Source organism: Curcuma longa, unplaced genomic scaffold (genome assembly GCF_044706935.1).
Source record: "Curcuma longa cultivar G26 ecotype Majalengka, Jawa Barat unplaced genomic scaffold, ITB_CL_G26_1.1 contig_25476, whole genome shotgun sequence".
Classification (NCBI taxonomy): Eukaryota; Viridiplantae; Streptophyta; class Magnoliopsida; order Zingiberales; family Zingiberaceae; genus Curcuma; species Curcuma longa.
The window spans coordinates 1-22,690 of NW_027432777.1; the positions used below are offsets into that span (position 1 = coordinate 1).

At 38.4% G+C, this 22,690-nt stretch overlaps 4 protein-coding genes across 5 annotated transcripts; 2 read left to right on the top strand and 2 right to left on the bottom strand.

Annotated features, from left to right (window-relative positions):
* Positions 1–215: 215 nt before the first annotated feature.
* LOC141818614 (tRNA-specific adenosine deaminase TAD3-like) lies at positions 216–7,047 on the bottom strand (the record flags this gene model as incomplete). 2 transcript variants are annotated; one of them, XM_074706073.1, is given in 8 exon segments in its annotated part: positions 216–318; positions 1,243–1,325; positions 2,530–2,651; positions 3,234–3,304; positions 3,392–3,443; positions 3,536–3,668; positions 6,586–6,763; positions 6,856–7,047. In XM_074706073.1, coding segments are annotated over 6 exon segments (504 nt in total), but the record flags the coding sequence as incomplete, so codon positions are not given.
* A 1,332-nt stretch (positions 7,048–8,379) lies between these two features.
* LOC141818613 (putative WRKY transcription factor 31) lies at positions 8,380–10,025 on the top strand. Its single transcript, XM_074706072.1, has 5 exons — positions 8,380–8,552; positions 8,648–8,923; positions 9,016–9,216; positions 9,285–9,398; positions 9,490–10,025. Exons 1-5 carry the CDS (start codon positions 8,406–8,408, stop codon positions 10,009–10,011), a joined length of 1,260 nt encoding a protein of 419 aa, XP_074562173.1. The 5' UTR covers positions 8,380–8,405; the 3' UTR covers positions 10,012–10,025.
* A 3,856-nt stretch (positions 10,026–13,881) lies between these two features.
* On the top strand, positions 13,882–14,676 carry LOC141818615 (21 kDa protein-like). The gene has a single exon (XM_074706075.1). It carries the CDS (start codon positions 13,904–13,906, stop codon positions 14,546–14,548), a length of 645 nt encoding a protein of 214 aa, XP_074562176.1. The 5' UTR covers positions 13,882–13,903; the 3' UTR covers positions 14,549–14,676.
* A 4,546-nt stretch (positions 14,677–19,222) lies between these two features.
* LOC141818610 (homeobox-leucine zipper protein ROC8-like) lies at positions 19,223–22,301 on the bottom strand. Its single transcript, XM_074706070.1, has 10 exons — positions 22,207–22,301; positions 21,993–22,110; positions 21,652–21,840; positions 21,111–21,569; positions 20,917–21,018; positions 20,635–20,844; positions 20,348–20,534; positions 19,986–20,254; positions 19,805–19,894; positions 19,223–19,603 (listed from the first exon to the last, which is right to left on the bottom strand). Exons 1-10 carry the CDS (start codon positions 22,299–22,301, stop codon positions 19,223–19,225), a joined length of 2,100 nt encoding a protein of 699 aa, XP_074562171.1.
* Between the last annotated feature and the right edge of the window lie 389 nt (positions 22,302–22,690).

Below are 22,690 nucleotides of genomic sequence, written 5' to 3' on the forward strand. Positions count from 1 at the left end.
TATTTTATATTGTGAATTGCCATCCAAAGGGTTTCCTTTTTGCATGTGGTTGGATAATCCAGGGTGGGAGTGGAGGGTGACACCTTGACTTTTTTATCTTTAAATTCTGGATGCATGTATGTGCATGCAAGCAAACTAGGGTCTCTCGACTAATTTTATTAAAAAAACAAAATGACAACCAAACAAAAACAGAGACTGACACATAAAAATCATACTTTGGCACCACTGTAGCACAACTTTGTCTGTTGTATTGCAACCTTCATGTAGTGGAATATCATTTCCATATCCTCATCACTTAGTGTAGCAACCCCATCACAACTGTTACATTTGCAACGCATTATAATTTATAACTACTACTAATCAAATACAACTCCATCCAGGTATTTGTAAGATCAATAGAACAGCTGCCAACAAATAATCTGCAGATAGGTAAGTGTATTTGGTTTTCCATTCATTCTTGGTGATTCTTCTTGTTGCTTCTATTTATTTACTTAGTAAGTGTTAACGGGAATTGGATTTGGTATAATTGCTTGATACTGATTTTAAATCACAAAACAATAAAGGAAAGAAGATGATGTTAAGGGACCATGACATTTGTATATTAAGGTTTAATTAATTTATGGAAGACAAGTTTCCTCCGTCTAGTCCAAATTACCTATGATTGATAATAATTATACATCACAAGAATATACAACAAGACAACAAGAAGAACCGTGTTAAGAAAATGTATTCGTTATACAAGCAAAAAAGAGTCAATCCAGTAGGGCACCATGGAGTCATTCATTTATTTCTTAGTTTATGAAATTATCAAGCTTATCCGTTTGAAGTTATACACATGTGAAGAAAGATCTAACAAAAGATGGGTCAACTCATAATAAGAAACAGATTAAAAACCCTCCCCCCAAAGAAAGAGAATTCATATTCAAAATCAGAAGGCAATCAAGCTATCTGGTTGAATCCAAAACCTTATGCTAATATAAAGTAGCTACTAAATTTTCATCATGCTTATGTAGAATGACAAAAGTGGGAAAGTCATTGCTTGAGAGCAATATAAATAGGCAAAATATAAGTTTGGCCAAAGCTAAGAATGATAGCTAACCAAGAAATTTTTAGGTGGAGGAACTTGCTAGTAACTCATGTGCACTAAACCAGGGCAATGGCAAATGATAAATCAAGTAAACAACTATAAAACATTATCAATAGATATAATCAAAAAGAGGAAAAAGAAAGAAAAACTCAGACTTGGTTGATGGATGAAATGATGTGGGCCAAATCTTGCATTGCTCCTCCCATTCTTCTTTTGACCTAGCAGCATGCTTTGCAACCTGGAAATAATTTTGCAACAAAACCAAAGAACAAAATTTGAGTTGTTTGGTCCACTATGATTATCATAACTCATTCATGCATCAAATTTATCTACTAAATGAAGCCCTAAAACATGGAGAAACAAAGATTACACTTTGATTGTGCTTCATTACAGAACATGGAATTTGTGACAGTTGCATTGTTAGAGATTGGGGGAAAAAGTAAAAATATATATTTGCCATAAGAGAAAAGTAGAAAAAAATAGCATTCATAAGCTTCATATGATAGTGCATATTTAGAGGTCAGAAAGAACTAAAAGTATTTAATACCAGAAATAGAAATGTTAGTAGTTTAAAGGGTTAATTGTCTAAATTTGTTCAGTCTCAAACATATTGTGAATTTTGGCTTTTCAATCATATACATTAATTTTCCCTACTATTTCAATCATGTCTATTTGCCTCTGGACTTCATTTGCGAAAATTTTCCACTGCCAGCAGCTAAAATGGCAAATGCCAAATCAGCAAAAATGCAATAACTTCTCCTGTCCTCTTAATACAGATTCATTTCCCGACCCTTAAGTCTCTGCCTTGATAAACTGTGGAATTTTTGTAAACTTTAGCTTGCCTGGTGCGATTACTAATCACATCAATTGTCCATGGGAAAAAGTGTCACATGTCAAGTCTACTAAGACAAAAAATAATGTGCCAATAAGTGTGCAACTATTAACTAATATAAGAGAGAAAATTTAAATATATCTAATTCTGAAACAATCAAGGTGTGAGCTATATTTGAAAAAAAAAAAAAAAAAAACTCAGAAAACTCAGAAACCTTTGACTATATATAGTTATAAATCTTAGGTAAATAATTAACCAAGTTGAATTAATTAAAATTAAAAATGTAAAAGAGAAAGCAAGCTCTAATTAAGATAGTTAAGAGATGTCTATAACACCTAAATCTGACCAACGTATGCCTTTACATAGAACCAATAGCAGGATACCCAAATAGTTGGAACAAATAGCTTCACGTCATTTTATACTACCTACCCTATAAAAAAAATTAAAAATAAAGATTAAAAGGGCCCAATATCCAATGTGTCCTGAGCAGGGTCAAAGTACAAAACCATAACTTTTAATTAAATAAAACACCAATCAATTCCAATTTTAAAAAATAAAGGCACCAAGGCAAATAATAAAAAAGAGAAAAATAGCTAGAACAGCCACTCACTTTTGTTCTAATGGGACATAAATTATAGGCTCTGATAAAAGGTTGAATACCTATTGGAACTGCATCTGTATCTTTTTCATGTTCATCGGCCAAGCACAAAATGACAGATAGCTCAACTTTTCCTGCAAGAAAGGTCAAGTTTATGTTACATATTGGAATCACCAAGTCACTGTAACCATTTTTAGAAAAAAAACACTCATTATGAAAAAGCAAATTAACTGCAATAGTAAACATTTCCAACTTGTATCAGGTCAGGACACAACTGGAAAATCAATTAAATAAAAGTGTAAAATATGAATTCTAATAGTAAAAATTAGATTAGAAATCAATGTAACTTATTGGGAACTAGACAGAACAATTTCCTAGTGAACTGAAAAAATATTATAGAAATATGAATAAACCATAGTTCTCCATAGTTGCACAAAAGGTTGTCTTATAGGCATCTAGTTATGAGCAGTATCAGGCATTCTAATCAAGATAAATGTAATACAAAATCAGCACCCAATACACTAATGTATTGAAATACCAACAAATAGCAAAGAGAGCATATGAAACCATCACATTTACTGAAAAATATTTCCAATATGATCAATCATGCGCTCGTCATCTTTCTACCAATAGGACACAACAATCGTTCACAAAATAAAACTTCATAGCCAGAACATGAAGCCAAAAGACAAAAAAAGAGAGAGAGAGAGAATAACCATCGGAAGTTCTCCTTTGCACCCGTTTCACATGACGAAGATTATCAAGTGGACACACTTGATTCAATTGCCTAATCAATGAGGGAGAAAGAGAGTAAGCAACAAATGAGCAACATCATAATAATTCCAGTGACAATGACTAAAAACAGAATACTGACCTCACAATAGTGTTTGCAAGCTTTGGCTCAATGTTTGAAGCTAAAACCTCAACTAGAAGAATAAAATAGGCGAAAGATTTGAAACAAAATCAATGAAGGAATAAACTCCCATTGTTCAGATACACGATGAAAGAACATACATACCAGTAGGCATTTCAAGGGAGCTATCTGGCTCATTGTGAATATGTATAATCTCCCATTTCATTGCTTCCAACATATCCCCAAGAGTCTAAGGTATACTGCCCCAAAACTTGCCTTGTTCTCCCCTTCGAGTTCTCTGGTTCAAAGGACCAACATTACTAGAAATAAAGAATGAACATTTCCCATATGCCACTCCCAAGCCCAAAATGTTGAAACGCTGACCTTAAAGCAATCCAAGTCAAGCAAAGTTACATGAAAAAAAAATTCAGCAACACTCATCAAAATCAAGTATGAATATGAAAACAAGCGCAATTTTCTTGACTTAGGCTATGTCTACTTGGAGAGGGAGGTTGGAGAGAATTACTAAACCACCATCCTATACCTTGTTTATGCCTCTCTCATCATCTCTGGTGATGAAGGTGTGTAAAAATTAAAAGGAAGCATAAAATAAGAAAACACAAAATAAGAATCAAAATATGTCAGCAATGTAGAAAACAATCTTGTAGTACAAATACATTAGAAAAAAGAATGAAAGAATCACAATATTAGAAATTCAAAATTTTCTAGCAAAGGAACATGGTGAGCAAATTCGATTAAAAAAACAAATGAAATGGCATTATTTTGGTCATTGGTGCAAACTAGTGTACTCTCTGTATGATAGTTTTGTCTACTCAAATCATGAAGGCTAGTATACACCAGTCTATATGGTTCAATATTCCCAATCCAGCATAGTTCAAACCATTGGTATGAAAACACTACAACCACCATGCTATGGCTACTGAATCATGTTTTCTCTGAAATTAATAATTTCCTTCTGCAAAATTTGGAATAATTACTGTCTAAATTAGTAGAAGATGCAGTATACTGCCAACCCTATCCATCATTTGCCTAACCTAAAATTAGAATAAAGCAAAAGATCAGTGTTGAAATTGAAAAGGTATACACAAGCATTAAAAAAATTCCCTGATAAAAGTCATGCTCTTATCCTCTCCTTATGCTCTGCCAACATTACGTAGATTGTAACCATTCAAGAAATTAGTGGCTAATTATTTGTTTATTTCTTAGTAGCGAGGCTAACTTAATTAAAACACTACAAGAGTGTTTCAATTAGAGTGTTTTGCATCAAGCCAGCCATCATTTAAGGTGTTTTCACTTGTCCACACGAATAATATCTAATGGAATCACAGAGAATAGTTAAGTGGAACGGTAACCAGAAGAAAGCCAGTTAAAATAAAAATAACGTTTGGAATGCATAATCTTTACAGTTTTCTGTAATTCAGAACATACGGATAGTCCCTGCTGCCTTGTTGATTAATGCTTGATTTTCAGTATCAAATTGAACTGGCTTCCAAAACTGCAGCTAGCAGTTCATATAAACAAATCTTGGCTGACATATAGAAAGATCGTAGTTCCATAGTCTTATTTACTGGACCTATTGAGTTTCCATATATGAATTACAATCTTTTCCAATGCAAAAATCATTTGTGTAAAACAAGATCCCAAATTTCAAATTTTTCATGAGCACCAATCCTATGAAATTGTCAATGGATACAAACCAACATCATGAAACTTGTCTCCATCGCTTATATATCCTTCTTAGAAAAAAAACTAAAAATAAGCCCAAGAACGGGATTTCTGAGATCATGTGAGCATACAACTCGTCGTCAAAAAATAATCGAAGATTCATGACCAAACGAAAAACTCAATCGAAGAATCATGTAACTGAAGAATACTTCATCAAAGACCACGCAACAATAACAACAACAAAAATCAACACGGGCTCTGAAATTAGTGCACCTGAATGGCTGATCAGAGAACCTGTGATGGCTGCGGAGCTCGAACACGTTTGATCGACTGCGCTTCTCGAGCTCGAGGCGCCTTGGTTTAGCGTTTCGGCCAGAACGAGCGTCAGTCGGCGAGGGTTTCGGCGAGAGAGAAACCAACTGAACTGCGCACCGGACAGAGGAGGACTTCATCGCGAAATGTTCTGGGCCCACGTTGGAATTGGGCTCCAGTCGTCGAGACACAACGCGAAAGCGAAACCTAAAACGTCGGCCCTAAGCTCCATCATGGGACGGCCCATTGCGGCTCTCGAGTTATGAAAAGATCACGGGCCGTGGCCCAACTGGCCCACGAGCCGAGCTCTCCGCCAGGTTATTCATGAACAGCATTACAAATTGGAAAAGAAAAAAAAACTGAGGAGGCGCTTGGTATATATTTGGTAATGGGAATGGTAATGAGTTTTCATTGAGGGGTTAATGGCAATGGGAATGATTACTGGATTGATGGTGCTTGGTATAGATACTGAAATGGGTATAATTACCATTGATGCTACTTGGTATAAATAAGAAAGTAATGGGAATCAGAAAAATTTTACAATTTTACCCTTACTAATTAAATACATGAAAAAATTTATTAAATAATTTTTTATGGATATTATGAATTGGGAACATCCTTTGCAAGAAAGATGAGCACGTTAGAGTTGAGCACGTTGGAAAAAAAATAATTTTTGGAGTGATGACAATTGATCTGAAGGTGTAAATTTTCAATTTTCTCGTCCAAAAATATATTTTTCGGAGGCCTTCCATCTCCTTTGATGTATTACTTGTGTTAATTTCTGATTAAGTACCGTACATATTAAAGAGAAATATATTATAGTGAGAGTAAGAATTGTGAGAAATCAAGAACCAATTTTCTTTTCCAGCTTTTACTTTTTATTTTGAGAAATCAGCTTTTACTCTTTATTTTGAGAAATATATTATAGCTCTATCTTTGCCATATACTATTTCTAACTCCGAAAAATAAGGGAATGATACAAATGGTAGCATTTCCGCTAGCACAAATGGTTCTGATTAAAATAATTTGCCCTTTACAATTACGAAGGTTTTGATTGTGATCTAGTTTAATTTCTGAAATAGGGTGTGATTCATTCTGGAAATGGATGGTGATTTACACAAATTGCAGTAAGTTATAGCAAAAGTAAGCGAAAGTTATCCTGAAAAAGAAAGCAAACTGAACTGTTTTGGGAGGAAGAGAGAGGGCCGGGTACTCACCTATAATCTGATGCCGCGTCAGTGCCAGCGAGTCACGACCTTGCTTTCGCAGAAAGAGAGGAATTGCAAGCCTGAGGCTGTGCGAGACGTCGCCGACGCCGGAGTCCGGAGAGGACGCGAGTTTTTGCGACTTGCAACGGTGAGGTGGTTGCACGTCTAGACCGGGAACCGAAACCTACTGTTTCCCCCTCTTTTAGGTCAACTCTCAAGCGGCTGGAAAATGAAAATTCGGCGGTGGCGGCCGCAAGAAGAAGGGGAAGGAGATCTCACCGAGTTCAGATCACGAAGATGTATGACTTGTATCTAGCCACAAGATCACGCTGGCGGTGACTCGTCGTCCTTCGAGAAGGAGAAGGAGATTGAGATTGGGAGAGGGAGAGGGAGAGGGAGAAGGAGATCGGCTGGGGGTGACTCGGTGAGGGGAGACGCGCGAGGGGAGGTGAGACGACGCGAGCGGCGAGGGCTTTGTGGTCTGCGACAAAAATAAAACCAAGAGGGGGAATGGGTTTAGTGATAACGAGTGGTGAGTAGGTTATCAAAATAAGAGAATCAAAATCATATTTTAATTCCGATTTCTATCTATCAAGCAGCAGGTATGGGAATGAAACTAATTTCATTCCGATTCCAACCTCTTAAACCCATCTACCAAGCTGAAACTAACACTGCAATCAAATTGGGAATTATATTTTTCAACTTAAAAGAGGCTAGCAAGAAAATTTTACCTACTTGTAATTCTGAATGAAGTGTCTCTAGTCTTTTTCATCTTCCTTCTTCAAAAAAACATTTTAAAAATAAAAAATTAATCATTCAAACTTCTGAACGAAGAGTGAAAGTCAATCGTAGACTTGTCATGTGGAAATTTTAACGGCTACATTTCTGTCTTCTGGGGTAGAAAGACGATAAAATAATTGCAGCAAGTGGGATACATAGAGTTTAAACGCTTGACGCTGATGTGTGAAACTGATTATTTCTCTCGCTGTCTTCTTCTTCGCATTCACACTCGTTGTCTGTCAAGAGAGTAGTAGATGATTAAATACAGCATGAAAAAAAAATTAATTTAATTAGCCCTTCCATTTACCATCATAATAAGGCTTTATATATATATATATATATATATATATATATATATATATATATCAAATAAAATAAATCAACCATTTTATGAGTCATTGTCCTCTTGCGTGATAGATAAAGAAACTGTCAACATGACCACATGGCGACTCATTCACATTAATTAGGCTTAACTTGTTCTCCATTTGCTTGTCTCATCCTATACATCACCCATTACATTTTGCATTCCAAGAAATTGACTTGTTTGTGGTCATCATCGAATAGATAATAAATTATAGCTGGCGGTGTATTAAATTGTGGAGGCCTGGAATCACTAGTAAGATTTAGTTCATTGACGAAACAAAATTTGAGGTGGCCCAATGGAACGGCCACACGCAGTTATTGTGTAAATCCTCGCTAATTTTTAACCTTTTTTTTTAAAGGAAAATATCGTAATAGCTCTGAAGTCAAGGAAGCGATAGGGCGGGATAAGTCAACTTGGTTGACCTTTTCTTCGATTCGCACGGCTCCGCCGGTCCAATGGGGCGCGGTGCCTTTGCTGTCTCCTGATTTCTTCTCCTCATCCAAGTCATCCCGCGGTCTTGCTCTCTCGCTGTCGCTGGCGCACCATCTTACGCCATTTCACCCCAAGACTTCTACCTTCTTCTCTCAAATTAAACGCTCCTTTAGCTTTCTTATATATATGCAAACCTTTTTTTCTGCATAATTCGGATCACTGTTTCTTTCTGTTTCTGTCTTTTGCGATTCACATGGATAAAGGCGACGGCACAGCCGACGACCGGCTCGCCGTCAACGAGACGGACTTCTTCTCCGACGATCGCCGGCGCGGGATGGAGCTCGCTCTGCTGCCGAGTTCTTGCGTCGAGAAGCAGGAGCATCATTTTACAATCATCGATGTAATCGTTCGTTTATACTCTACTATACGACTGCATACATACGGCAAATAATCATGCTATTATGTATATAATTATTGGACGTCGTTGATGTGTAGACAGGATTGAACCTTCTCCCGGCGGTCAACGCCGGCAGCGACCACTCAACGATTGACGACGGGCTGCCGTTGCCGGCGCAGAGATTGAGTAATTTATTGTTGATTGATCGATCGATTCAGAAGGCTGCAATAGAAGCGGAACTGGTGCGCGTCAGGGAGGAGAACGAGAGGCTGAAGCAGATGCTTAGTCAAGTCGTCGCCCACTACAACACTTTGCATGCTCATTTTATCTCACTGATGCAGCAGAACGATAGATCTGATCACGGCCAACGAATGGTAAAACTTTTGTAAACTCTTCAGATTTAGTTAATTTTAGACTGCTATACGAACCAACTCGATCGAACTAACGCTAAATACTTAATGAATAGGTGGAACCTAAGAAGCATGAATTAGGCGGAGGAAGAGGACCAATTAGGCCGCTCATAGATCGCGGATCACTCGGAGAAAAACTAGACGTTGATGACGTCGCCGCCGATGAGCCGTCGAACTCGTCGACGTCAAAGCAAGCGCAAGAGGGGATCATGAGGAAAGTCCGTGTCTCGGTTCGAGCTCGCTCCGAAGCCCCCATGGTATAGTCACAATTAGCAGTGAATTAATCTATATTATGCTAGTTTTGATGTTATATATTACGAATTAGATCGTTGATGGATGTCATTGGAGAAAGTATGGACAGAAACTAGCGAAAGGAAATCCATGCCCTCGAGCATATTACAGATGCACCATGGCCGCCGGTTGTCCTGTCCGCAAACAAGTAATATCCAGAATATTTAGATGTTTAATTTTGATGAATTGAATAAGTTTGTCATAATTTGGGATTGATTGTGTTCTTGGTCGACGAGCAGGTGCAGAGGTGCGCGGAGGACCGTTCGATCTTGACGACGACGTACGAGGGGACGCACAACCACCCTCTGCCGCCGGCCGCCATGGCGATGGCCTCGACCACCTCGGCGGCTGGGTCGATGCTCCTCTCGGGGTCGATCTCGTCGACGCCGGCGCCAGCCGAACTGGGTCTTCCTTATTCGTCGAGCATGGCCACCATCTCGGCGTCGGCGCCGTTCCCCACCGTGATGCTCGACCTCACCCGGAGCGCGAGCGCACTCCAGTTCGACGGTTTCGCAATGCCGCCGCCGGCGGCGGCGGCGGCACAATACTACTACGGAGCTAAATTTTCAGGGATGCAGGCACCGGCGACGATGGCGGACATGGTGGGCGCAGCGACGGCCTCGATAACGGCGGACCCCGGCTTCACCGCCGCTCTGGCCGCCGCCGTATCGTCTATCATCGGCGGGAATCATCTTCAAACCACGAGCAGAGGAGCCAGTGGCGGCGACGGCGAGGGGATCGCCGACGAACATGTGGATTAATTCTTTGAATTATCTGCGAGATTAGTGATTTATTTTGTAAAAAAAAAAGAAAATTTTAAGCAGATTATCTGATAGATATCTAGATTATTTGTCTCTTGTTTTATGGAATGAACTTAAATCAATGTGATTTCGTGCGCTCTACGTGCAATTAAAAAGGTTTATCAAGTAAATGAGCAAGTTGTTGGTAGACGCGTCACAAGGTCGACTGGAGGTCAGAGATTGCGACGGTACATGCGTGCATGCACGCGAAGCATGTGTGACGGCTACATCCATTAATTAATTACCATTATCAAATGATCTATTACTATTAGTCTTACCAAAAAGGTAATTATTATGATAACAACAAGTTACTGCAACTTCTAGTGACGATGACTAAGTCAGAAATTTTAATTTCTATTCGTGTTGATACCGAGCTAATAGAAAGAAAAAAAATACAACTCTGACGGTTACTATTATCATCTACCTTCCTCTCTCTATCTCACGTTCTTCCTTTCTTCATCTCAATTCCGAACTACCTCCTTCTCAAGGTGGCCGTCTAACTAAAACAGAGAACCATTCAAAGTTGCAAGTAAGGGACATTAAGGAAATAGAGAAACCAGTCTGTTTCGATCTGAGTACAGACTTGGTCAAATTCCATATAACACGGTATGATTTACTTTTATAATGAATCAATAATAATGGAATCGGCAAGACCGCAAGAGGACTCGACCGGAAGAGTCGACAACAGTGGAAAGACTCGGTTAAAAAAGTCGACTGGAACAGGAAGATTCAATAGAATCGAGATGACTCGCTAGAAGGAGTCGGAGTAGGAAAACTCGACAAAAGGAATCAACTTCTTTAAATTAGTTTCAGGGCAAAATGTACTCAATTCATAAAAAATAACACGCAACATAAGACTAAAAGTAATTCCAGTGAAATATGCCTAAATCATAAGGAGCCCAAATAATAGTATAAAATAAAAAAAAATATAATAAAATAAATAAAATAGTATGGATAATAATATAACATATGAGATATTCATTGATTATGATAATAATAATACATCCTTCTCAATAGTCTATTTATGATTTGATGCTCTTTAGAGTTTTTCTTCTCTTATCTTTTATATACAGAGAAATCTAAATGACATATCTCTTGTCAATGAAGGTGTTATAATCATCATGCCCTTTTGCCTTTTGATAACCGTTGTGTCTACTCTTATAATTACAAGAACTATTGAATCTCTTCGCATGCTAGGGAAGTCGTTAGTCATCGGTCAAACTTGGAAAGTTGACAGTGGGCGATTAAGAACTCGACATATTGGACTTTGTCATGCGGCTCCCATACAAGTTCACTAAACACTGACCATGCCACATGATTCCTATTTGATTGAGTCAAGGATCTATCACATTGACCACTTTACTTACCTATTGCATCATAGTCTATTCAACAACAATTCTCTATCTCACGTTTTTCCTTTCTCCCATCTCAAATCCGACTTATAGTTCATTATCTTTAGCAAAAAGTAGAATTCGCCATCTCAGTGGATCCACATGGTTAGTCCCACGACCATCTATGAGGAGGTAAATCGGGAAAATGTAGTTGACCACGACGAAGAAGGACATTATTTCAACTTCATCAAGATTCGACTTTTGTCCACTTCAGTAAATCTGTTCCGTCGTAAGACCTATAACTCCTTCTCAATCCTTCTCAATGTGGCCCTCAGATTAAAATTCAAATAGGCTAACACAGGACTCCGCCCTAGGCAAATCAAGAGTCATAATTCAAATATAAAAGAACTATACAATATCTGGCTTGATTCTTGTAGCACATAAATTTTTAAATACTAATGTCAAATTTTTAAAACTGCATTTAATAAAAACATCATCTAAAATTATATGTTTAGTTTTACCTACGTACAAAATATGTTTACACATGATGACTCCCTGCAAAACAAAGATAGACGTTTGTTCCACACAAGCTCACTTCAATAAAACAGAGAACCATGGAAAGTTGCAAGTAATGGACATAAAGGAAATAGAGAAACCAGTCTATTCAACAGCAACTCAGCAACTCTATTGGAAGAGAGAAGCAATTTATTTACAAATCCTGCAAATTGCACAAAAAGGAGAAAAGTCGACACGATCTGTTCCAGCCTACCAACAAAAGCAAGAATCAGACATGAGCTGCAATTAATATGCATATATATGGTTGCATGGAAATAATGGAAACCGGTATGCCTAAGAAAAGTGAATAAACAATAAATTTAATTTATCGCATATATATATCAAAGATATATGTGTACGTGTGCTATATATGAGAATTAGGGGATCGTTCTTCGTGCCTGATTATCAAGTAAGCATCTATGATTATAGTGAAAATTAAATAGTCATATGTCTTTTTAATTGAAATAAAATGACTTAATAAATTATTTCTGCATGTCTTTTTTGTAATATTTTAATTACCTAATTAAGTTAGCGTTCCTATCATTAACACTCTCTTTAATTAGGTGAATTTGAATGATATTGGAAAAAAGAACTTAATCGGTTCATTTCATCTTTCATAAGCAACATTGACCTAGAAGAAAAACAAAAAAATGGAAATAATAATTAACAATGAATGAAAAACTTATTCATTTGTATCAATTGATGAAAAAACAATATACAAATATATTTTATAATAAAAACTATATATATATAAATATTAAAGATAAGTTAAAATTTGATAATTTTAAAATACTGATTAAAATTTATATTCAAAATAAATAATCTAGACTGCATGATCCACTAGATTAATTAGCATAAACCTAGACATAGACGAAATCTCGGAATCAGACTACGACATTAATGGCCTCATTGATTGCACTACATCATTTTGCACGCCAGTACCGATTACTAGGTCAGCACCCTTCATCCCCTTTCTTCGGGAACCATATTTCTTCGTGCTCATCTTCACTCCATCTCCATCGTCCTTATCTTTCCTTTTTTTTTTTCCCTTTCTTCCTTTCAATATTATTTTTTTCATGGATAGACTAAATTCTATAAATTAAGATCATAAAAATAAATTTTAAATATCTAAAGACTCGAATAAAATTATCCTAAAAACTCGGACAATAATTAAAATTTTAAATTATAAAATAAAATATTTAAATCTTAACTAAAAAATTATGAAAAAAATACTTTATAATTCAGCAATTAGATGATTAACAAATTTTGAATTTTGAGGTCGGATAGACAAATGTGATAATTTTTTTATTTATTATATATATATATATAATTAAATAATTAAATCAAGTTGAATATGATTATTAATATTCATAAATAAAAAATTATAAATTATTCGTAAATAATATTTTTGAGTCATACAAGTTAATAAAATTTATACACCATATTTATCAGTAAATTTGTTATCAAATTTATAAATAATTTTTTATACAAACAAACTCACAATAACAAATTTATTAACTAATCAAAATAAATTTATAAATATGGAATTATAAATCGAAGAAATTTAAATTAAGAACTTAATAATATGCATGATAAATCGCTGGGGAAAGATGATGTCAAGATAAAACATCCAGCGCACAAATATCTATACAGAAGAAACAAAACGTGAGATTTCATTTTTATTTTCGGCAAATTAAAAGTTGTTTTTCTTCTTCTATTCGTCAAGTTGGGCGAATTAAATCGATAAATCCCACCAGCCGTATGATATAAATCGGTTGGGATGGGTATTTGCGTAATTTCGGCATGATAAATCGTGACAAGCGTAACCGTCTCCTTAATTGTTTCATGTCACGCATCGAGGAATCCCAGCCGCATCCTTCTCTTTAAATCCCTCCCCCTCCCCTTGCTCCACTCATTCCTCCCCAAAACCCGCGCTGTCTTCTCCTCTCACGCCAGTAAACGCCACGATGACTCCCACCACCATCCTCCTCTTCTTCGCCTTCATTTTCCTCCCACTCGCCTCCTGCGCTCCGCCGCCTGCCCCTCCTCCGACGAGCCCTTCCCATGACCCCGCCACCCTATTCATCCGCTCGCGTTGCAACCTCACCCGCTACCCGGACCTCTGCTTCGCCTCCCTCTCTCCCTACGCCGCCGCCGTCGACGGCAGCGCCCCCGAGCTCGCCCGAGTCGCCGCCAACGTCACCCTCGCTCGCCTCCGCGGCTTCCGCGCCCACGTCGCCGCACTCCGCCGCGCAGGTGCCGCCCGCGGCCGCGCGGCGGCGGCGCTGCGCGACTGCTCGGAGCAGCTGGGCGACGCCGCGGACCAGATGTGCCATACCCACAACGAGCTGCGCGGCTTGGAGGAGTTGGTGCCGACGGAGGTGGAGTGGCGGGTGTCCAACGCGCAGACGTGGATGAGCGCCGCCCTCACCAACGAGGAGTCCTGCTCTGACGGGTTCAACGAAGCGGCCGCCGCGTTCGCATATGGCGGCGTCGGCAGCGGCGGTTCCGGCTTCGACGTCAAGACCGATATATGCGGCCGGGTGAGGAGGGTGAAGCAGTACACCAGCAATGCCTTAGCGCTCGTCAACAGCCTCGTCAGCGGGCGATGAACGGAAGCTAGCTGGCTAGATCGACCCTAAGAAAAGTGCATCAAGAATAAAGTTTTCAATTCTCATCATGTCTAGAAAATAATCTTAGAATTCAAATTTCACAATTCAATTTGCTAGAAACTACCAACTCTGGTGCTCAGAATTAGCGATCAATCCTAGCTCTCTTAATTATGCTATGCGTCTTTGTGAAAACCTTAGCTTGTTAATTAATTAAGGTGGAGTCACGTAGAATATGCCATGTTTCAGCACTCGAGCAGGCTGCTTTCTTTGTTGCTAGGTCCACAGCGTGTTTGAAATAGATAGTTTTTGAGAGAAAGAAAATAGTTCTGAGTGGCATTGCAGTTGCATGAGTTAAAAGTGTTTAATTAAGTTTGGTCGATGAGTTGGGTGGATAACACTTCGAGTAGCATAGTGGCGGAATTGTGCTTTAATTCTAAAGACACTTTTGTTGGATGATTAATACACACGAATATGGCTGTCATTTGTCTTGTTGCTCGAAAACTAGCTAGTGCACTCTCTTTGGAAACCTTACTGTCCTGCCTTCGGTATTCTGATGAAGAGATCTAGAGTTATCTAATCGAACCAAGGCATATGCAATTCTCATGAGCATGGTGTGCTTGATGGGTTGGGGGACATGAAGTTCGGCCATTTGCAGCATGCAATTATATATTTTTCAGTAATGGAAGCTTTAACTAATAGTCAAAAGTATAGCTAACACGCAGTCTCGTATCGTGCAAGGTTCTTAAAGAGTTTGAAGGGAGGATTCAAGTGTTGGTCTGGAATTGGTTCTTTTTAGATTAATACTTTGAAATCATTCAAAGTGTCTGTTTCACTTTACATCTGAATCAACTCTTGCTTTAAAGTGCTTTTGTTGGAGCTAGCATTGTGGGCGCATGCAATGCAAGTAGCTAGAAATTCTTTGATCCTCCTCAATTTTCATATCGAAAAGCATTTGCAGTGGATGGTTCATCAATCCAACGTTCTTAAGTCAACCTCCTATTAAAAAAATTCCTGTTAATTCACCGAGACTGCCACTGCACCGTTGCCCTGGATCAGGGTAGATATATAGCATACGTGACCAACTGCACTTTTTCAATATTTATCTCCTCACATTTAATAGTCGTGGAGCCGATCGTGTGGAACCGCTAAGGTGACAGATTCCATCTTTTTACAGAAGAAAATGATAAATATATAGTTGGACTTTAATTAGAAGTCTATCAAAGTTCAATTATGTATTCAAAATGATCATATAACTAAGAAATAATTACATAATAGTTTCAAGTAATATAATTATTTTTATTCATCTATAATTTAGTTTCCATTTTTGACAGACGAAGTATTTTTATTTTTCCATATTAGTTTGATGGAACTATCAAACAAATGAATAAATTAATAAAATATATATTTAAAATATTTTGATTAGTTAATTTTTGTATATTATGTGTCAATTAAACAAAAATTCAAAAAGTATGTCTACACGTCGTTATTTTTTTTTGTATAATACTAGTTTTACAATATGTCAATATCCACACGTCATTTGATTAGTTTTTAATTTACATAATACGGAAACTATATACATAAAAGTATAAATTTAGATTTATATTAAAAAAATAATTATAGTATTTTATTTGCTGAAAATTAATTAGATCGACTGAATAAGTATAAATTTTAAAAATACTTAAATTTAGAAAAAAAATGATAAAAATTTATATGAAAAATATCGTTGTAATATTAGATATAAGCCTCACTAAACATGAAGTTTGTATATATATAATTAAGATTAGAGTCGGTAAATAAAATTCAACAAAACAGAGAAAAAGAGAAAAAGATGTTAAAATCGAGATTGATGCATCTTGTGTTTCATTAAACTTGTCAGCATTGTAGAAGTATAATCTTTTTCAGGATATGAAATCCTTTTATCCTTAATTCTGTAACACAAACAGGATTCGGGTTTGGATTTGGCATGGATAATGCAGAGACTAATACAGTTATCATTTGATTTAATGATAAAGATTCATCAGCCTTTAATATTGACTTGTTAACAATATAGAAATCTTAACCAAGTACTGTTACAATCGTTTTGTTCTTCAATATCTCCATCTTTCACAAGATATTAGAAAGTGACTGCTTCCAAAGGCATGGATATCCGAACATATATCTTTTTGTGTAAATTGGATCTGATCATCTTTGTTCTTTGTCCATCATCATAAGTGTGTTTGTCATCACATATAGAAAAGTGTTCCAACAAGTTTGCGCTTTACCAAACAGACACAACAATCTTCATTTGTCTGGTGAAAGAAAAACAAAAAAAAAGTGTAATGATACATACATTAATTTCACAATATAATGTAACATAGAGCCTGATCTGGTCCGGGATGAGATGACTCAGTGAAATAATCACAATTGAGTAATTTCAACTGGTTAAATACAAGTCGAGTCCACTTTCTATAAATTAAATCGGCTTCCTTCATGTTGGATTTACTTCAGATCGTAATTCAATAGACCTATTTCTTTTAGTTGACTTTCATAACGTTGAGTAGCTAGTCTGAAAAAAACTCAAAAAAGATATTAGAAGGGGGTCGAGACGAACCTTAGCAAAGTCCCTCCGACTTTCAAATAAGACCTCCGAGAAAAAGTGGAGAGAATGAATGGAGAAAAATAAAGAGAGTAGAAAGTTATAAATTGTTTGTCTTGGTGCTCCAACCTTACCTTTAAATAGAAAGCAAAATGATAATCTTGGTTTCCAAAGAGACACCTCTTCCTTTCATTGCCGAGAGACACCTCTCTTGATAATCGACTCTTCAACAATCGCTATATACCCTTAGTGATGAACACTTCAATAATTACCGAATCGAATCAGAGTTCCTATTTGTGCGGACCAAACTTAAATATGATTTAGACGAAATTGACTTAAGATCTTCTATCAAGATTGACTTGTTCCAAAGTCGGTTTGATGAGACCCAAGCACTCAAAGTTGGTTTGACCGGAACTCAGCTTAAATTAGTTTAACCGGACCTGAGCTTGACTTAAATCGATTTAATTGAACTCTCGTAACTCAACTTAAAACCAGATCTGAGCTCATTTTGACTTTGATTTCCAACTCAATTTGATTTTGGCTTTGACTATGTGTTGCTAACACTTCTCATCGTATCAGAGCCTATTGCATGGTTTGTTTGTAACGAGCACTACAAAGATTTCACAATGCAGAATAGAGCTTATTACATGATTTGGTCATACCTTGATCATCAAACTATACTATATTTTTAAAAGAACCACCTAGCATTATTGTTTAGCCTATGAACAAAGAAGCTTTTACTGCATTTTTGTTGGCTGAAATGAATTGATCATAAATCATTTAGTTTGAGGAAAATATTAGCATGCCATTGTGATATCTAAACTGTCGAACCGTAGTTTTTAAATGGTTGTAAAAACTTATTAAAAATTGAAGAACTGGAGAAATCAAACCATGCATGACCTTTTGTAATGTCTAAACAATGACAAAGGTTTTGTAAAAAAAAAAACTCTTAATTTGTTTACTTATTGAAATTATCACTGTCCATCACCACTAACAACGAGAGTTGGTTAATGTCATGGACTAATATGTCAAGGACCTCCAAATTAATTGGATATAGGTCTTTTCCAAATTAAGACAAAAGATCTAATGAATCTAAAAATTTACGATAGATTCTTTGCTGCAATGAAATATATGATACTAGTGGTATATTTGGTTCTGAATTATAATTAAAAGATTGACTCTTTAGAATGTTGATCAATTATAACTAATTAACCTCGTTCCAAATTTAGGATAAGATAGATAACATAAGTTTATCAAAATTAAGTTGAATGGTTAAATTATGCTACAAATAACTAAATAGCTTATCTTCAAAGCATGCAGCAACAACTGGCTCATAACTGAGACAGGCAGAGAGTACCAATCCAGACATGAAGCACAATTATAGCACTAACTAAACTGTTAACCAAAGTAAAGAAAAAAACTAATGGAGAGTTAGAGCAGATGCCAACTCTACGTATCAGTGCTACACAGGGACCACTCTTAAAAGTTTCAAGTCCAAGATCAAGCTGAGAATTTAATTGCTTCATCCAATTCACAGCTACTCCATTACACAAATGCATGCATCCACGTCTAGTAAAACAACTGAAACCTAAGTAAAATCCTAATCGGCGACTCCTCGCAGACAGAAGTCAATACCCGAACCACTACTGCTCGCTGCGGCGAGGAAGGAAAGAAGGGAATTGAGGGCTTACTGGGAAGGAGAAACAAGCAAACGTAAAGGGGCGGCAGTACAGTAATGGCAGCAGAAGAGAAGCAGGTGTGGTGCGTTCTTGACTTCATTGAGTTCTTGTAAATGTAAAGCCTGAAAGATTCCTGTAAAATAATTAAAATTTTGTGTTGGCCCGAAGCTGGCTGGCACCAGTGGCAGCAACCACAGCTGCTGCTGCAGCAGCATCTTAAAGTTGCAATTCAAGCTCACAACGGAAGCATGCATTCAAAGGCCTACCAACCAACACGAGAGGACCCACTTAAATCCTATCTTGAATGCCATACATACAAAGAGAGGAGAGCCTTAAGAGTCCATCAGATCTGAAGCATGCAGTTGAGGAAGCAGGGGGCAGAAGTAAAATGTGGGCTTTTAATTCACTTCAGAGCATGAATCAGATATCAGGACAGTTCAAGGCTGCCTTTATTTGCCGAACTGTGGTGCCGATCAAGTTATTAACTGTCATTACTGACTCCATGTTAAGCTTCGCTGATGGCAAGCTGCTCATAAGTATTTGAAATGCTACGGTGACCAGTGAGCCAGATGAGCCTCCCAGCGGATTTGAGCTGGACGAGGCCCCTTGTCCCCCCACTGATCTCCCATCTGGCAGTATGGTGAACCCTGAAGGCAAAAGAGATATGAAGGATGGGTCTTCGCCGCTCATGACTACGTTGATCGCCGGTAGGTCGATCGGAGAATAGACCACAGAAGAACCTGATGCATCGGTGCAGCACTCTTGAAGTATCAACATGGTGTTCTGACCAGAATTGAGTCCCTATATTCACTCACCACCATAAAGGGAGCAATTAAAAACTTCTGACAGAGGCCGATCTCAGTAAAGTGAATGGTTGGCTTTCAAAGGTGAGCGAAATTGATTAGAACCAGATGGTTAAAACATGATATTTTTCTGGCAAGTGGCACGCTAGATAAAAACAATTTGTTCCTTAGTAACAATTAAAGAGAAAAGAAAACTTACACGAAGAAGAGAAATGCTGTTTCCTAGATGCGAACCGGTCATTATATGGGTTACCTCTTGGACGGTGTTTCCATTTGATAGAACATCCCACTGAAAATTGAAAAGATGATCAAATCTAGATTTGATCTTGTGGTTAAAGTATACAATGCAGCAAAACTGACGGAGAGGCAGAGACATTAACCTGAGCTCGAGTTCGTTCATCCTTGAAGAAACTGAAGACCCTGTCAGGTGATATAGGGAGCCATATTGTAGTTGCTGCACTGAGCAGGACGCCACTGGACTGGCCGGCGTCTGTGCTTTTGTGAAGTGTAACCCTTACTCTCGCATCGTTCAACCCTGGGAGTGTGATCCACTTGTGATCATTCGACGCACCGATATTGGCACAGAAATTGTTCACCATCCTCTGGGCAAGCTTCATCATGCTTTTCTTACCATCAGACGAGGGTGTCACTGCCGTTCACAGTGGAAATCATAGTCAAATAGGAGACGAACTCTTTTCGTGCAATGATCCCTTTTACCCATTGCAAATTAACTTACAGAAACTTGTCTTACCTCCGAGCTCTCGAGTTGGAAGTCCAGCAATGGCTAAGCAAGAAAGTCTATCGCACATTCTCTGGAGGGTGGCAAGCCAACGTTGTGCTCCAAATGCAAATCCACTATCTATTAGATCTTCGAAGAGAACCGGAATTAGATTATTTTCTTCAATCTCCACATGTTCAACCCAAGTCACCTACCACAATATCATCAATCGTGTAATTATATTATGGAAAAGAAACCAGTGATTATGCACATCGATCTATCAGAAGACTACAAATACACATTTGAATCACCTTAGAATATCCATTTGCCATTTCCTCGATCAAACAGCCAGAAGGAAGTCTCTTTGATTGAGAAAAAGGTGTGAGCTGATTAGCCCGAGGATAATCCACTGAAACATCAGCAACCGCCCACACGCCTTGTTGAATTTGTTGGCAACATCTTAAGAAGAAGAATTCACGAGTAGGAACAACTGGTGAAACAACCTGTAGCTCCTCATACATCTGCATGTCTTTATATGTATTAGTATCACGAGGAAGTTGTATCAATCTGAAGAGCTTCAGAATTTCCATTACCAATTCCAACGACCCTCTTCTGCTTTGAGCCATTCCATACGAAAGGACTTCAATGGTCCTTGCTTTTGAAACAATTGTCGGAAAAAGCTCTGCCCACTTACTCTGCCACAAAATGATGGGCCACAAAATGTGAATCAGGAGCAATGTAGATCAAGTAGAAGTCGTGTTCTTCAGAAAAAGAGGTTCAAACTTACCGCGTCCATGAACATATCGATCAATGTCGTAGCATCCATGACGACCACTGCCGAACCCCTTGATGCCTCAATTCGAACGTCTGGAAACTTGAGCTGATGGCCTGACCTTTTAAACATCCTGTCATATGTCTCAAGTTGAAGTATTTCCCTCCCATCACTTCCAGACTTCACCCACAAGGGTTCGTCCACCTGCACAAGCCTGATAACTTCCTCCATCGCGTTACTTGCAATGTCCATCATGAGGGGCTTCTCGAGCTCAGTAATGCTCGCGCGATATGCATATGGAAAAGAAGAAGAGTTTCGCAATAGAAGATCAAGGTCAAGGGAAGAGCTCATCCCTGAATTACTGTAACAGCCGACAGATAAGTCCAATGATGAGACGGATACTGATGGTACCGGGGGAAGCTGGGTGACAGACCTTCCAAGGTACCTCGACGCTAGACTAGAGACACGATCAAGCTGCAATGTTAACCTTGATTAGTTACGCATAGCAACAATGTTAACCTTATCCCAAAAGAAAGATAAGATCGACGTTAATTACCTCGTCCTTCAACCTCGAGTTCTCCATCCGCAGCTTCTGCTCGTCGAAGTAGGGGTCCTCGGTGCAGGAGGAGCTGCCGCAGGAAGGGCAGATGACATTTTTAAGAGCCGCTCTCATCGCGATGTTCTCACACCTGATCTTGTCGTTCTCGGAGCGCAGCAAGCAATTATCCGACCTATCTTGTTGTGCCTGCGATGCGATGCACCCGATGAAGGAATCAAACAAAGGCACAAAAAGGTTGGTCCCACTCGCACCAAAATCGAATTTTTCTAGCAAGAAAACAATAAGAATAGAAACCATAACGAGAAAGAAGGAGAATGTTAGCGAGGCGGCGCGGCTACCTTCATCTGCGTCCTCCGGTTCTGGAACCAGAACTTGATCTGCCGCGGCTCCAGCCCAAGGTCACGGCTCAGCTGCATCCTCTGCTTCTCGTCCGGGTGCGGACACACCTTAAACATCCTAGATCAAAAGCAAGCACCAATTAACCCATCAGATCAGAAGCAGCGAAGAAAGCAACACTAACCATGAGCGAAGGAAAGAGAAGACGTGACGTACGATTCGAGGTCTTGAATCTGCCGCGGGGTGTGCCGGTGGTACCGTTTTTTCCTCCCGCGTGAATCAAGAACATCGTGGTCGTCGCCGGAGTCCATCCTTTCGCACTTCCAGTTGCCGTTATGTGTCCCACGTCTCGCCGATGCTCAAAGGTGGTGACTTTCTCCCTTGCGCTCGGAATTAGCGCGAGAACCAAACGAGGAAAGCGGCGGTGCGAGCCTTCGACAGATTGCTTGCGACTCGGGCGGCTTCGCCTCGCCTTCCTCCTCGTTAAATCTCTCAATTTCTAACTCTCTCCCCCTCTCTGTATTTAAAGCCATCAATAACTGAGAGGAAATTTTGAAAGGCCAAGGCTTCAAAGATTATGGTCTTTTGGACGTACAACATATACAATTGTGCATATATTTATCCGTTTTAAATGATTACACATGCAAAGTTTTTGCTTTTCCTGTTAATTCCTTGTTCAAGAATCCAGTTCTAGTTCTCT